The 15801-nt window shown below is 33.7% G+C and overlaps 1 protein-coding gene across 5 annotated transcripts in view; it reads right to left on the minus strand.

Moving 5' to 3' along the window:
• The window catches only part of LOC115890429 (cAMP-regulated phosphoprotein 21), a 90272-nt gene that overhangs the window by 21302 nt on the left and 53169 nt on the right, over positions 1–15801 (minus strand). For all 5 annotated transcript variants that reach the window (XM_030910653.1, XM_030910655.1, XM_030910654.1 and 2 more), the window contains exons 10-18: positions 14501–14629; positions 14158–14311; positions 12093–12334; positions 11421–11585; positions 10745–10891; positions 8329–8484; positions 7936–8149; positions 7629–7835; positions 4528–4731 (exon numbers count right to left, since the gene is read on the minus strand). In XM_030910653.1, the coding sequence (XP_030766513.1) occupies positions 4528–4731; positions 7629–7835; positions 7936–8149; positions 8329–8484; positions 10745–10891; positions 11421–11585; positions 12093–12334; positions 14158–14311; positions 14501–14629 (1618 nt within the window). The remainder of the gene's footprint in view (positions 1–4527; positions 4732–7628; positions 7836–7935; positions 8150–8328; positions 8485–10744; positions 10892–11420; positions 11586–12092; positions 12335–14157; positions 14312–14500; positions 14630–15801) is intronic.

Below are 15801 nucleotides of genomic sequence, written 5' to 3' on the forward strand. Positions count from 1 at the left end.
TTTGTTCATTATCTCATTTATTTTAACAATTACAACAAAAGACTACAAAAAGAACAAATTTTAGAAGTTTAAGAGATGCCCAATTTAATATTTCTTTTTAAATGTAGAGAGCACATATTTTACGCAGAGATTCTGAGTAAAATTCTATAATTTTGTATATAGTTTTATATACCTAAAACTATTAGTTATCTATCTATACTAATATATAAAATCCTTAAGTGACTGACATACTGATTAATCACGATCCTGCTCAAACCACTCAACGTAAGAAGCTCAATTTTGGCATACAGGTTGATTCTAGGGTGTAGAGGTTCGATAAGAAGGGATTTTCGAAATGCCAGTTCCAAGAGGGTGAAACCACCCCTCAAATATTACAATATTTTTATTTAAAAACGGTCAAGTTTCCGAAAAAGCTTACACACACGTATATTTTATTTTGTTGTTTTACATATTTTAAGATTTTTATAAATGTATACAGGGTGTTTCATAAAATATGACCATAGAGTAATCACGATTCTGCTTAAACTGCTTGACGTTTAAAGCTGATTTTTAAGCAAACGGATTGACTGTGGGGTGTAGAGGTTCGATAAGGAGGGGTTTCTCGAATCTCAAATTCCAAGAGTGTGAAAACGCCCCTCAAATATTACAATATTTGTTATTTAAAAACGGTTAGTCTTTCGGGAAAACGCTTGGACAAGCATAATTTATTTGTTTTTTTTTACATATTATGAATTTTTTTAAAAATCATACAGGGTGTTCCAAAAGTTGGGTAATTTCTTAACCACGATTCTGCTTAAACTGCTTGACGTAAAAAGCTTATTTTTGGCAAACCGATTTTTCGAAAGTCAAATTCCAACGAAATTTAATCTACAACTTATGCTGCCATATTATCAAGTTATATTATGATTTATATGAAAATTAAAAATATTTCCAAAATTCTCTTTGAAAACAGGGGTTGAAATACACTACCCTAAAATAAATTGCACTTATTTAAAACTCAAACAACCCTGTATAATTAGTCATCGTTATAATCTTATTATATATCTAGTTTTTCTGCCTCTTCTAACCATTTCGACTTGCCAAGGTAATGAACCAGTCTCAGAAACAAAGTAATTCTTAAATTTTTCCCTGACATCTACTGCATAAAGAGATGGATTTCACCAATTCCGGGGATATCTATTAGACCTTGAGGTATTGTTCTATCATCTTCTTGTTCTTCTTCTGAGATCCCACCACTTACATCACAATCTCTCAAAAATTGTGAAGACAACATGTTGCAAGAACCACTTTATCCAAATGTTCAGGTGAAATTTGAAGCTTTCTTTGGTACAAACGAAACTTTTTTACTAAAATGCCAAACGCGTTTTCGGAAACCCTTCTTGCTCTACTTAGTCTATAATTGAATATTTTTTGTCTTCTTGTCCTGAAGTTTGTGAGCCAGGAAATGGACGCATTAAATGTTCATGGAGGGAAAAGCTTCATCTGCGACAATTACATGAGGCATTAATATATTTGTTCCTGGTAGATTTCTTTTTCCAGGAAAATCTAGCTCATCTTTAAAAAAATTTCCTTCCAAATTCTGAAGAAGAAAATACTCCACCATCACTATTACGTCCATAAGATCCAACATCAATTGCCAAAAACCTATAATTAGCATCGACCAAGGCCAGAAGTATAATACTAAAATTTTTTGTAGTTAAAATAACGTGAACCGCTATTTGGAGGTTTATCTGTAATTACGTGTTTTCCGTCAAGGGCACCCACGCAATTTGGAAAATTCCATTTCCGTTGGAACTCTTCTGCTACATTTTTCCATTTTTCTTTGTTGGGTACTGGCAAAATTTGGGGGATAGTACGCGCCATATTTCTTCACACACTTGATAAACTATCTCTCTAACAGTAGTTTCACCAAGTCGATAGCTCATTGCTATTGTTCCAAAGGTGTCTCCAGTTGCCAAAAATCTGTAAAAAACATAAAGTTATTTACTCGTTACTTAAAATTATCTTCTACATTTTTGTCTAAATACTCGTATAAGGTGAATAATAATGTTACCTTATGGTAAATTATCTTTTCAGCCGAAGAATGCCGAAAAAAGATGGCGCAATTTGAGGGAGTGCTACAGAAAAGCACAGAAGTCCAGACAAACAAAAGTGGACAAGCCGCTACAAAATCAAAGCCTTGGCGACTAGAACAGCAAATGAGTTTTATGAAACCATTTTTAGCAGAAAGGCCCCAACAATCAAATTATTCAACACAAGACATAATCAACACAGAACCTGAATCAGATGGTATAGTTGATACAGTTGTATCGGTTCCTTCACCGGCGTCACCATCATCCGCACCCAGCCCTTTATCTTCTATTTCACAAAGCAGTAAAAAAGAAAGTATAGTTCTGTAAAGAGACACCAACTTCAGTAGCACTTCAGGAATATGTCAATTATAAAAATCAAAAATTCATACTCCCAAGGACCACTTAACAAAATATTTTCAATCAGTTGAGGAATCTGTCAGGACTTTTCCACCTATATTGCAGATTCAGGTTAAATCTAAAATATCAGAGATAATTCATGAAGCAGAATTAAAAATATCACCTCGCCTACCACCTCAACATATACTCAAGTCGATGAATCCCCTCCTTCAGCATATCAACAGACTCTGTCTTCCCAAAGTACAAATATACATACACTGCCACCATATAAACCACATGTTTCTCAGCAGCAGTCATCTCAGTATAATTTAAATTATTCATCAGGCACGTATGGCATTCCAACACGACAGCATCAGCAGTCACTCGAGTGTCTTCCTATGCATACAACTCCAGCCCATTCTGAGGAGAATTTGCAATATTCACCTCAAAATTATAACAGCTTTTCTCTCAATGAACCACCTCGAAGTTATAACAGCTTTTCGCCCGATGAACCCGGACAAAAGTAATTTTATTTATGTATTGCTATTTGTACATCACATATAAAATAAAGTATTTTCTACCAATGTACAGACTACTTAATTTAGAATAATGAAAAATCTATCCATTTAAAAAGCATGCATTACATAAAATAATATAAATTATTCTCTATTAATTTTATTTAGACAATATTAAAAACTTGCCTGAGACAAACTGAAAGTCTTTCGATAACGTCAATTGAGCAGCGAAATCTAGAATTTTGACGCTCTATACTTGGTCTTAACAAAGAAAGAAGTTCACTAAATTTTCGTGGGTCATTCTATAATACTTGAAAATTTTCTTTCGTCTTCCAGAAGATCTGAGTGAAGGTGATGGAATTCTCCGTACGTATTTCTTTTATATTTATATTATGAATCCAAGATTTTCTTTTTTGTTCTCACGCATTTCTTCTTCCTCAGCTATTGTACATAAAGTAAGAAAATCTCCTCTGAACTGCTGCTAGAACTTGAGCACATAATGAAATTTAACACACCTTTATCAAACCGTCATAGAGATAACACTAAAATTAAAACGGTCAGCTCAAAACAACTTTAAATACCAACCGCGTACGCAAAACCGTGCATAAGTTAGCGGACCCATCAAAAATTCGCCGCGCTGCGCCGCGCCGCGCTTCGCATAAGTGCGCGATATGCTTTATGCTATTTTTTTACCAGATTGTGGTTTTAGGATTTATCTATAAATCTCGATCTGCTTGCACTTCACCGGTTTCTTCCATATTTTCTATTATCAATTTATTGTACTAAAATGTTAATATAATAAATATAACAGTAATATCATATAATTAAATTATAAATTAAGTACTTACACATACTTTTTTTCTTGTTTTAATTTCTTATAAATCGCATTCCATCAACAGATCTATTTCACTACTGTTGAAACTGATTCCCTTTTTTCCATAAAGGTATAATTAATTAACCTATACCATAATAGAACTGGTCAGAGTTGAACACAAAATATATTTTAGTTTAATTGTATTGTTTTTATTTTCATTTTGACGATCTTTTGACAACTGAATAATAACCTCACTTTTTAATCTAACGATTTGAAATTACCGGTTTTTGTCTCTGTCTGTTGCATAGACTTTTCATATATAACCATCTCAATTTCAGATATCTTATATTGGCAACACTTTCTCTACGGAGTGTCTAACGGTCCGTAGGCGGCCCGTCCTCCAAATTGTTATCTTTTGGATTATTTTGTATGAAAATACCCAAATGTTATATCCTATAGATAGCAGGCTGTAGATTGTTTATCTGTTAGATGGTTATTTGTTAGATAAAAGCTATTTATCTATAACTGAAAACACCGAGCCTAAGCATGTCTCATTTTTAGACTTTTTATGGGTTAAATAATATGAGACACTTTTTTCTGCATACCGAATTTTTTAGGGGTAGTACTTTTGAATAGTTTCAGAACAGAAGAAATACTGTTGCATTTAACTGGTTGAATGTAAGAAAAACATTAAGTTTTGAAAAAGTCTCATTTTTACACCCTAATCATTACAAACTCTTTGATGACGTGCATGCCAACTTTTATTGTTACTTACAACAGAAAAACTTACATTTCAGATTTAAAGGGACGAAGTTTCGATTGTTCGGTGGTGGTGGCATGCCCAAATTCATGTGTTGGACGCCTTGTGTCAAGTGTACAAATCCGTCGGAATTTCGGGGTTCCCCCGCAAAAGGCGTACTGGGTATGGAGGCGCTGCAACTACTGGGCGTAGGAGTACTTTGAGGATAAATAGGCATGTTTTGTACCGGATACGCTGGAAAGGTATAGGAATACCATAATTGTAACTAGCAATTGTACAATCAAAAAGTATTGAAATACGAATTGAAAAGCTTTTTCACTAGTGAAATAAAAAAAGTGGGTTTCTATTAAAAAAAATGACTTATGATAATTTTTTAATAACTCAATTCGATGGCAGCTACGGCCAATATTATATGACATTCAAACAATTTGATTCTTGAAATCGATAGCCACATATCTTCTTTTGTGTCACAATGGCTGTGGTAATCACTAAATTTGACGTTTAGGCTATACAGGGTTGTTCACCACATACGACACGGAGTATTGTAGCTAAACAATTATGGTGGGTTCATACAGCCAAATAAAATAAAATAAGAATAAAATAAAATAAAATAAGAAAGTTGGTTATATGGGATACCGTACATGCGTTCATACAGCCAAATAAAATAACAAATAAAATAAAAAGTCTTTATCTTTTAACTTCTTGTTTTATTTTATGTGAAAACGGCTTTGCGCACGCTTAATTCTAACCTACAAATATTTTCAGTTTGGATTTAATTTATTTTTTAATTTCACATAAGTAAAATGTATAATATAGTAGGCAACGAATAAATAAATATACTATAAATAGTAAAATTACTATAAACAATCGTAAAAGTTAACTTTTATCCAGCCTCATCGTACTGCGCATGAGCAAATATATATTTCTTATTTTATTTTATTTGCCTGTATGAACGCACACAAATAAGAATTCCTTATTTCTTATTTTATTTTATTCTTATTTTATTTTATTTGGCTGTATGAACCCACCTTTTGATTTTTACAAATTGTAAGTTTTGGGTTCGTTGAAGGACTATTAGAGCTACAATTTAAAAATATTTTTACAAGATACAGAGTGCCCCAAATAAATAAAAAATATCAAAGTTGTATTTTTTTAAATGGAACACCCTGTATATTATTGCAGTTTTAGTTTCTACGATTAAAATAAAGGCAAATTTGATTAAGGTTTATTACACTTAAACCTTACCGTTTTTGAAATATTTTCAATTTTGTGAGAATTGCAATATAAATTTTAAGGCTTCATTTCTCGAGGTTATCAAAGTTTTTAATACTAAATTTATTGAAGTTTATTTATTGATCAGATATTGTGTTGCAATAATAAAAATTATACTACCTTATACAGAGTGTTTAAAACTTTATTTTAAATAATTACTAGCTTTAAACGGCAATAACTTGTTTAATCTAAATGAAACACCCTGTATATTTTATAAGAATCAGATGCACAATTTAATTGTCTATCAAATTGTATTATACCACTTTTACCTATCCCTTCAAGTTTTCGTAGAAAATGCATTTTCTTATAATTTAGACCTCATTTATCAATATACCCATGGAATGTTGACATTTCAGATTGTTTTTTAAACAACAATGTGAACAAGCTAGTAATATTATCGTTTTTATTAAAACGATAATATTACTAGCCCATTTGCATGCAAAAAGAAAACTACTTTATAAAAGAGTATACCATTAATTAAATATACCACCAGTATTTCCGCCCAAATACTAATTAATTACATACTTAATTGTGTTCGTTAATAAATTATTCTAAATAAATGCGGATTTGAATCAGAAATGAATATAATAATAAGTTATGAAAATGAACGTCTCTGTTGTTATAAATAAGCATTTGTCAAAAAATGAAATATCATTTTTAAGGTGTTAGTTTTTTACCACACTGTCTAATACACATACATGATTCAGTTTTTTAGTATTTGGAGCAATTATTATTAATCAACGCAAACAGTCAATTACTGTAGTTTGAATACTGAAATCATATTAATTGGTCCTCTTTAACAAATATTTGAACAGTTTTTTTTTTATTTTTTAATGAAATAAACGAACTATATCGACAATATTAGTATCTGTACTCTTTAGAAATTTGGTATATCTTTAAAAATAATCTAAAATGTCAGTATTCCATGGGTATATTGATAAATGAGTTCTAAATTACAAGAAAATGATTTTTTTACGGAAACTTGAAGAGATAGGTAATAAATGGTTTAATACAATTTGATAGACAATTAAATTGTGCATCTGATTCTCATAAAATATACAGGGTGTTCCATTTAAATTAAACAAGTTATTGCCGTTTAAAGCTAATAATTATTTAAAATAAATATTTAGACACTCTGTATAAGGTAGTAAAATTTATATTATTGCAACACAATAACTGATCAATAAATAAACTTCAGTAAATATTTAGTATTAAAAACTTTGATACCCTCGGAGAAATGAAGCCTTAAAATTTATACTGCGATTTCACAAAATTGAAAATATTTCAAAACGGTAAGGTTTAAGTGTAATAAACCTTAATCAAATTTACCTTTATTTTAATTGTAGAAACTAAAAATGTAATAATATACAGGGTGTTCCATTTAAAAAAATACAACTTTGATATTTTTTATTTATTTGGGACACTCTGTATCTTGTAAAAATATTTTTAAATTATAGCTCTAATAGTCCTTCAACGAACCCAAAACTTACAATTTGTAAAAATCTAACCGTTTAGCTACAATATTCCGTGTCGTATGTGGTGAACAACCTTGTATAATTTTTTTTTCCTTTAAAAATTTTAAATATTTTTTTTCTCAAAAACAGTCAAGTCAGGTATAGATTGTTTGATATCAAAATTCACATAAAAATTTACAGAGAATTTAAGTAGGTAATAAAAAATGGGGGTACTCATTTAAAATAACAAAGTTGCTGCCAACTTCTTGTTGTAAAACAATGATTTGTTAAAAATCTCCGACCTAAAAATTTCAGTCCTCTAGAAACTTCTAATGCAAGCTCAGCCTGGGACACCCTGTATAAGGCACGCTATTATTATTATAAAGTATATCATAATGTACTTACATGCAGTTTGATATAGAGGAGTATTTTGCGAGTAAATCAACGACGGTGGATTCTGATATATCACAGAGCTGTTGGGCTGACTAGGCGGGTAGACCACTTGAACAGGCTGATTGGGGAACACCGGGACCACTTCGGGATTTTGCGTTTGCTGTCCAGGCGGCTGATTCACATAATTGACTGCCGTAGAATAACTAGGCGGCATAAAAGCTAAAGGGACAAAAATAATTATATGTTACCATCTGAATATATCAAACCAGTTTTTTAAAAAAATGGTTAAATATGTCTTCTACGAATTTTGTATTGTTACCTGATGGTCCTGGGGGTTGCATATGCACCGAAAACCTCTGCGGCGGTGTTTGACTGGCAGGCTGAGGACTGTTGGGATAGAAACTGATGGGTTGCTGGTTCCAGTAAGGGCCAGAAGTAGGTGATTGATAAGCGATAGTTTGAGCAGCAGGAGCGCCTCCTCCTTCAGGAATAAAATATGTCGTGGTGTTTAATTCCGGCATGCTAGGTTGTTCCTGCAAAACCATATTTTACAAGTTATACAGTTCGTGCGTGAATATAGTGGAATATAGGGCCTACTTAATAATAATCATTTGACACAAAACTAAAATGACGTTCGGAACGTAGTTGACATTTTGTTGCATGATAGTTTTACAGGCTATACAATCTTTGGTTATAGATTATTCCAACTTACGATTCTATTGTCGTATTGCTGAGGTACGGGTATACCATATGGAGTTGTGTAAACAATGTAAGGTTGTTGGTAAATGGGAGCATTGCCATCGGTTGGAGGATTTGAAAAGCTGGAAAAGTGAGTTTGTTGCGGCAAACTTTCGCAAGAGTTCACTACCTGCAAAAGAATCATTTTCTTTGTAAAGGATTGATATAAATAAAATTAATTAGACGATCTCTTTGATATTCAAAAAGATAAATATATTGGTTCAAACTTATTCTTAGCCTACGATATAACGCCTTAATAAGTAATAATAAATGAAGAGCACACGGGAAAAACGATGTGTCCAAAAATGATAAATTTTTAGGAGAGCGTTTTTTAATTCAAATTACGCATGAACTTTTATTGTTTTTCCCATTTTTAAATGCCCGTTTCTCTGTGACCGTTATCGATATTCCCATTTATTTAGGGAAATTCCATATCAAAATGTGTAGCTTTTTAAGACGAAAAATATTATGTATTAAAATCAAATCAGCAAAGAATGGACTTTCATCGTTTTTTTTTCAAATAACTCGAAAATAATCGATATATTTTACGAGGCATGTTTTTTAAGTAAGTACCGTTTTGCGATTCCGCCGCCGCAGCGCTACGGTCGGCGTTCCGCGCATGCGCGCTGGTTACCTACATCTCTTGTCTATGCACAGACGCCAGTACAGTCTGATTCTTCATTGAATACGTTGTTTATTGAGTGTTTAAGATGCCTCCGAAAATCGTGAGCCCCGCCGATTGTGAAGTACGGGCTGTCATACGATTTCTTAGTGCTAAAGGCGTAAAACCGATCGATATTCATCGTGAGATCTGTGAAGTTTACGGACAAAACATTATAAGTGATGGAATGGTAAGGAAATGGGTGAGAGCATTTAAAGATGGCCGCACAAATGTGCATGAGGTCGATAATGAAGATTTGATGCAGAAAGTGGACGAAAAGGTGAAAGAAAACAGACGCTTTACAATTTCATCATTGTGCGACTACTTTCCTCAATGTTCTCGCATTGTGACCGAGAACTTGAATTACCGGAAATTGTGTTCACGTTGGGTTCCGAAAATGTTGACGGATTTGCACAAAACCCAACGTTTAGGCAGTGCATTGACTTTCCTTGAGCAGTACCACAATGAAGGTGAAGATTTTTTAGACAAAATTGTTACTGGTGACGAAACATGGGTGGCCTACGTCACACCAGAATCGAAACAACAGTCCATGGAATGGCGACATTCATCATCACCCAAAACAGTGAAGTTTAAGCAAACAATTTCTGCCCGGAAAATCATGTGCACAGTTTTTTGGGACAGAAAAGGAGTATTGCTAGTGGAGTTTCTGCCTCGTAATGAGACAATCAATGCAGCATCTTATTGTGAGACATTGAACAATCTGCGCCGTGCAATCCAAAACAAAAGACGTGGCAAGTTGAGTAAGGGTATTGTTTTGCTGCATGACAATGCCCGTCCACATGTGGCTAATCGGACCAAAGATCTCATCAAATCTTTTAAATGGGAAACTCTAGATCATCCTCCATACAGCCCTGATCTGGCGCCCAGTGACTACCATTTATTCCTGCACTTGAAGAAACACCTGGGCGGTCAGCGTCTTCAAGACGATAACGAAGTCAAAACAGTTGTGATACAGTGGTTAACCAGTCAGGCGGCAGAATTTTATGAGGAGGGTATTGAAAAACTGGTGCCACGTTATGACAAGTGCCTCAATATTCACGGAAATTATGTAGAAAAGTAGATTAAGGTACAGGCTTTCATGTAAAAATAAAATTATTGCGATATCTTTGCACGTTTTTTTTTAATTCCAAAACGGTACTTACTTAAAAAACATGCCTCGTACTTTGAAAATTTCTAAAAAATTATTTTTCGCTTAAATTTTGAGGAAAATAAAACACTAAATCACCACAATACACCAAAACACTTTTACTTTTACACTGGACGCGCGTTTCGCTAACCATGTTAACTTGTTTAATCATTGTTAACCAAAAACTAAGTTTTAATCATCTGCTGATGATGCTAACATGGTTAGCGAAATGCGCGTCCAGTGTAAAAGTAAAAGTGTTTTGGTGTATTGTGGTGATTTAGTGTTTTATTTTGCTGTGTAACACCAAAGGTTCCAACCCCCAACTGTAATAACTTTTCAGGACCGCTGGATCTTTTCTGGGTTTTCTTTCTTGTTTAATTTAATCTACCTACCTATGTTGTCATGTTATATTATTAAAAAGAAGTCCAAAAATTTTTTCAAATTTTTTTTTTCGCGAAAAAACCTCATAGACGTGTTTCTGGGGTCGAAATATACTACCCCTAACCTACCACTAAAAATATTTGCACTTATTAAAAACTCACCCTGTATAAAAACATTAAATTATATTTTTAGATCCATTACCTGCATGAAAGGATAACTCCTTCCCGTAGGAACTCCGACAGATGAAGATGAAGATAAAGGTGGCGAAAATGGCAAGCTAGGACTAGTTGCTGTGTTGGTGAAGCTAGATTTCAATTTGACAGGTGAAGATTTCCTAGACGGTCGTTTCTGAAGAAAAGAACCCTTGTTTAATTTAATGTATGACACATGTAAAACAACATTTATATTACTTTCAGACTTGCGAGACAACATCTTTAGTATCGTATGATCGAAAAAACGGCGTCAATGACAATCGATGATAATTTTGGCGAGACGCCATTTACTAAAAACTGACATAATACATGCCAGTTAGAATGTGAAGTGAAATTAGACATGTCAACATAGAAATCTATTTCCAAAAAAATATTTTACTCGAATTTTAAACTACAATATTTAAAAATAATTTTCATAGGGCTTGGCCTCACCAAAATTATGGACTGTCATTCCTTAGCTGTCTCTGATGCCGTTTTTTTTGACCGTATGGTATATTGTCAATGAGCGTTTGTTCAACAATTTAGAAATGATCCACTGTCATGGATCCTCGTCTTGGACAGATTATATCCGGTATTGGCTGATTGCGTATTATTTATTGCCTAATGCTTGTTGTTTCAGTGTGCGATCCCGTTTATTATGCTTTAAATATATCGTGTCTACTAACCTCATGCTTTGGTGATGACGTAGGCGTTTTCTCCCTGTCAGGTGTCATCGGACGGTGTGGCTTTTCGGACAATCTTGGACTTGGCTCGGTTAAAAATCCAGGAGGGGGATTGCTAGGATCGTAGTGGTAAATAGAGCCATCCCCATTCTTGAACGGCTTGCCAGTCTAAACAAAATCAGTGTAAACTAAGTTGTAGCAAACAATCATCTGTACTTATTAAACTACTACTAGAGGAACAAGGAATAATGTGCGGGTTACAACAGGTCTCTTGACATGATATATGACTGTCAAGTGCTATCTGAATAAGCTCAACCTGTATCAAAGAAGGATTTCGTGTAGACTCTGCAATAAAAATCCTGAAACAGCAGAGCATAAAATATGTCACCTGCTTGTATAACAAGGGGCACTTTTTATTTGGGAAAGCAAGACTAGAACCGGAGAAACAGTGTCTATGGATATCTTATATTAACAACTTCACATAAAGAAGAGAGTATATTTTGTCATAGAAGCCAATCTTTTTAAAGAAATTTAATATATTATCAATGCTAGACATTCCAAGTTCCTATAGAAAAGAACAGAAAGTCTCTGCACAAGATAAGAACTCTGCACAGTTCGCCCTGGAAAACTGAGCATCTCTGGGGTCTCTTATAACACTAATCTCAACACACTTACCTCTGGATTAATGATAATACTGCCTTTGGGTACGTTACACATGTCGGTAACAGCCCACACGACGGCGTTACTGCCTCTAGCGCACCCCCTCTGATGATCGTGGGCGTCTCCAGAGTCACCAAGGCCTGTAGGATGGGGCGTTGAGGTAGGGCTGGGCGTCACCGACTCGGACAGTTGAGACTGCGACTTGTAGCCTGAACTTGACGGACTTAACCTCCAAGAGACCGAACTGGCTCCTGAATCTATCCAGAAAGTTTATATAAATAATGTAAACAGGGTTGTTGAGGATGTGTGTTACAGAAAAAGGATTTTTTTTATTATTTATTGCTTTAGGTAAAATTTTTGATTGGCGTTGGCATAAAAAAATATCTCGGGTACAACCCAAGTAGCATCTATCTGACTTCGAACTAAATCTGACCTGAAGCGACGTCGGACTTTGTGCAAATTTAGGTCGGGTGCTGGTGATACGACCGGTGACGTCGCTTTCCTATTAAAAGCGACGTCGTTGGATCCGAGTCGGTAAATCCAACGATCTGTCGACGTACAAAATAACAACGTACCATTTTTATTAATTTCCCAACGTCGTTCCCACGTTGGCTTGCACATTACATATGCTGGAACTAGCCCGACGTCTACCCGTTGTCCGAATAGGATACGTCTCACTGATAATCCCTAAAGTAACGTCCAATTATATTTTGTTGTATTTTATGTTCATATTTATAACCTAATTTACGTATCTCTATTTACGTCAGTAAATACAACCCATTAAGTAGCATTTGCGACCTAATGAACATCATGAACATAACCTAATAAAAAGTTTTTGTAAACAAACTTAATTTTTTTATTATGCCTAAAAAACACTAAAAAGGCATTTAGACATTCATCTACATTTACAGAAAGAGGTCGAGGCTTTTGCAAAATAATAATAGTAGTAGTGATGTCTTGCCTCCACCCGTAAATGCTTTTTATCCGGAAGAGATGCTGCATTACACTGGTGCATCTTAATTTCATTTTTTAGCTTAGGAAACTAGCAGACCCCATCCTCCTCCGACATGTGAGGTTAGGCTTAAAAAAGTGGCTGCCCATTTTTTTAAGGAGAAAACAAAAACTAAAATATAGTTCCACTAATCACTGATACGCAAAGTGAGGTTACGTGGCGTACGTTGGAATTATATAAGTCATAATATGATTGCCGGTCGTCCGGTTTGATGACTTCGGTCGTGTGAGACGACTAATGTTGGAGACCCGGTCGGAATTGGTATATTGGTAGTTCATATTAAGTCGGACACAGAAATCCGCCATTCTTAACACATATCCGATTGTCAGCCATTTTAAAATCGTTTTTTGTTTTTAAAATTTATATTCACATTTCGATTTCTAGTAGAATAATATTGATAAGGTTCAGTTTGGGGGGAACCACAGTACAGTTTTATGATTAAACCAGCTAGAAAATTAAAAAAAAATATTTTGCGAGTTACTTTTTTATAGATATTTTTATTTCATAAATCTACCTAATTTTGAAGGCGCTCGTTGTTTTCCGGAGTATTTTAGTCAGATATATCAAGAAAGTGACTTCCGTTGACAAAACTGATGTCTGGATTAATGATTCAGAATTATTATAATATGAAATTAGATAGGCACTTATAGTTATATTCGAGGAGTGATTATGAATCCATTTGTAATTAGGTAGTTTGGTTAGGTTTTTATGTATTCTTGGTAGCCAATATGAAACCAAACGTAAGGTAAGTGTTTAGCGACGAATTTTAAGTAACTAAAATCCAACGTAATATGACGTTGGTAATTGGTAGAATTACATTCCCTATTAGGTCAGATACCGATGTCGAGGCGACCCGAATCTGTATTCCCCATTTAGGTGCAAATAAGGGTCGTCAGGTGGTCGAACCGACGTTGGGTACGTTGGGTTTATTGAACGCGACGTATACCCGACGTTAGATAACGTCCAAATGCTACTTGGGAAATTTGACATTTAAAGAAATAAAGTGCAGAAAAATGTGTTGATTTTTAAGAAATGCTTGTGCTTAATTAATTTCTTGTTTTAAAATACCTTGCTTGGTCAAAAGTCTAGGACCGGGTGCACTGTGAGTGGACATGACACTATCGCCTCTTGTCAGTATAGAAACGTTGCCTCCATAACCTCCAAAGCTGTAACTCTTCGCGACACAAGGGCGCATGGATTGTTCAGTTTCTTCAGAATGAACCTAGAAATAACAAAATTTAAAATAATTTTAAAGGTCTCTTGGATATAATAAATGGCAGCCATGCCAAAATAAGACGATTATTTCTTATGGTGTAAGCTCTTTTTAGGCATATTTCATTAATTACCAGAATTTGCAACTGATGACAACTATACAACAAAGATTAATTGCCTAAAAAAAAAATAAACTTACTTTTAATAGCCTTCTTAATTGTTTACTCTGAAACTCTGGGGGTTGCAGTCTATACCGGGAGTAGTCGCTTTCTGTACTCGACCACTGCATGTCTGACCATCCGAAGTCGTCCGAAGAACCATCGTGCATCTACAGATAACATCAATAATTTATTTATTTTAAACTACTCCTTACAAACACCAAAAGAATAGTTGTTACAAGTAAGGGACTTAAATCTAAATAAATTAACTTAACAAAACTAAAACTACTGTACATACAATGAATGCAATAAGTAAAAAAAATTGGTTGATTTGAAACTAAAATATACAAAGTAAAAAAACAAAAATGTGCAGGTATATCACTTCACTGTGGTGAAGGAGATATGATTTAGGATCTTATTTATTTCTTTTACATTTGTATGGAAAATATCTATATTAAACTGACTTAACACTGCATTACATTCGTCCAGGATGTGGCACATATAAAAACTGACCGTATATATTTAGAATGAATTTAGAACATAGACAAACTAACAAAAGCAAGACGCGTCAACGCTGTACTGCAAAACGGTAACAAGTTTGATAAGAGTTTTTTACCGCGCTTGCGTCAACTGGCCTTTTAGACGAGGACGGTTTACTTATGGATTGTGTATTTTGTAGTAGCCTTTTAGACAAGGATGTTTAATTAAAAAGCGTTTATTAAAATCAAATAAATTTATTACCATCGGTAAAATAAACAATAATTTCTGGACATAACAGATATAAAAACAAAAGTTAAATAAACGAAAACGTATTTCTCTTATTAAAATAACAAAAAAGATGATAAAAAAAACAGTTATGGTAAACGAAATAAAAGCATTATTCTTCAAAAGGTACAAAAAAATAATTATGTATATTATAATATTAATAATAGGAACAACAAGAAACATCTTAAAAATATAAAACTTTTTCAAATATAAAACAAAAACATAAACTTCACATTTTCACAAGAATTTGCAAAAATATTAACATTTCGAGTCTATTATAAAATATAAAGCACGAAAATTCAAATCATAAAAAGATTAAAAAGATAAAGATTCTTATAACTTACAGTCAATTTGTAGGACCTTCGTTTTGTCTACGTTAGCGATGTAATCACAATAATATGTAAATCACAGTAATTATTATGTTCTTCATAAATGTAAAATGTATTAAATTATTTGTTTTCGTTTTGTACGCTAATAAAATAATAGTAATAACCAAACAAAACGCAAAATCAGGAATTCAACAGTTCGTTCGGATGGTTCAAGGCAAAAACGTTTTTCGTTTTATTTGGGTTAGTTT

This window comes from Sitophilus oryzae, unplaced genomic scaffold (assembly GCF_002938485.1).
Source record: "Sitophilus oryzae breed Bouriz unplaced genomic scaffold, Soryzae_2.0 scaffold_864_pilon_pilon, whole genome shotgun sequence".
Lineage (NCBI taxonomy): Eukaryota > Metazoa > Arthropoda > Insecta > Coleoptera > Curculionidae > Sitophilus > Sitophilus oryzae.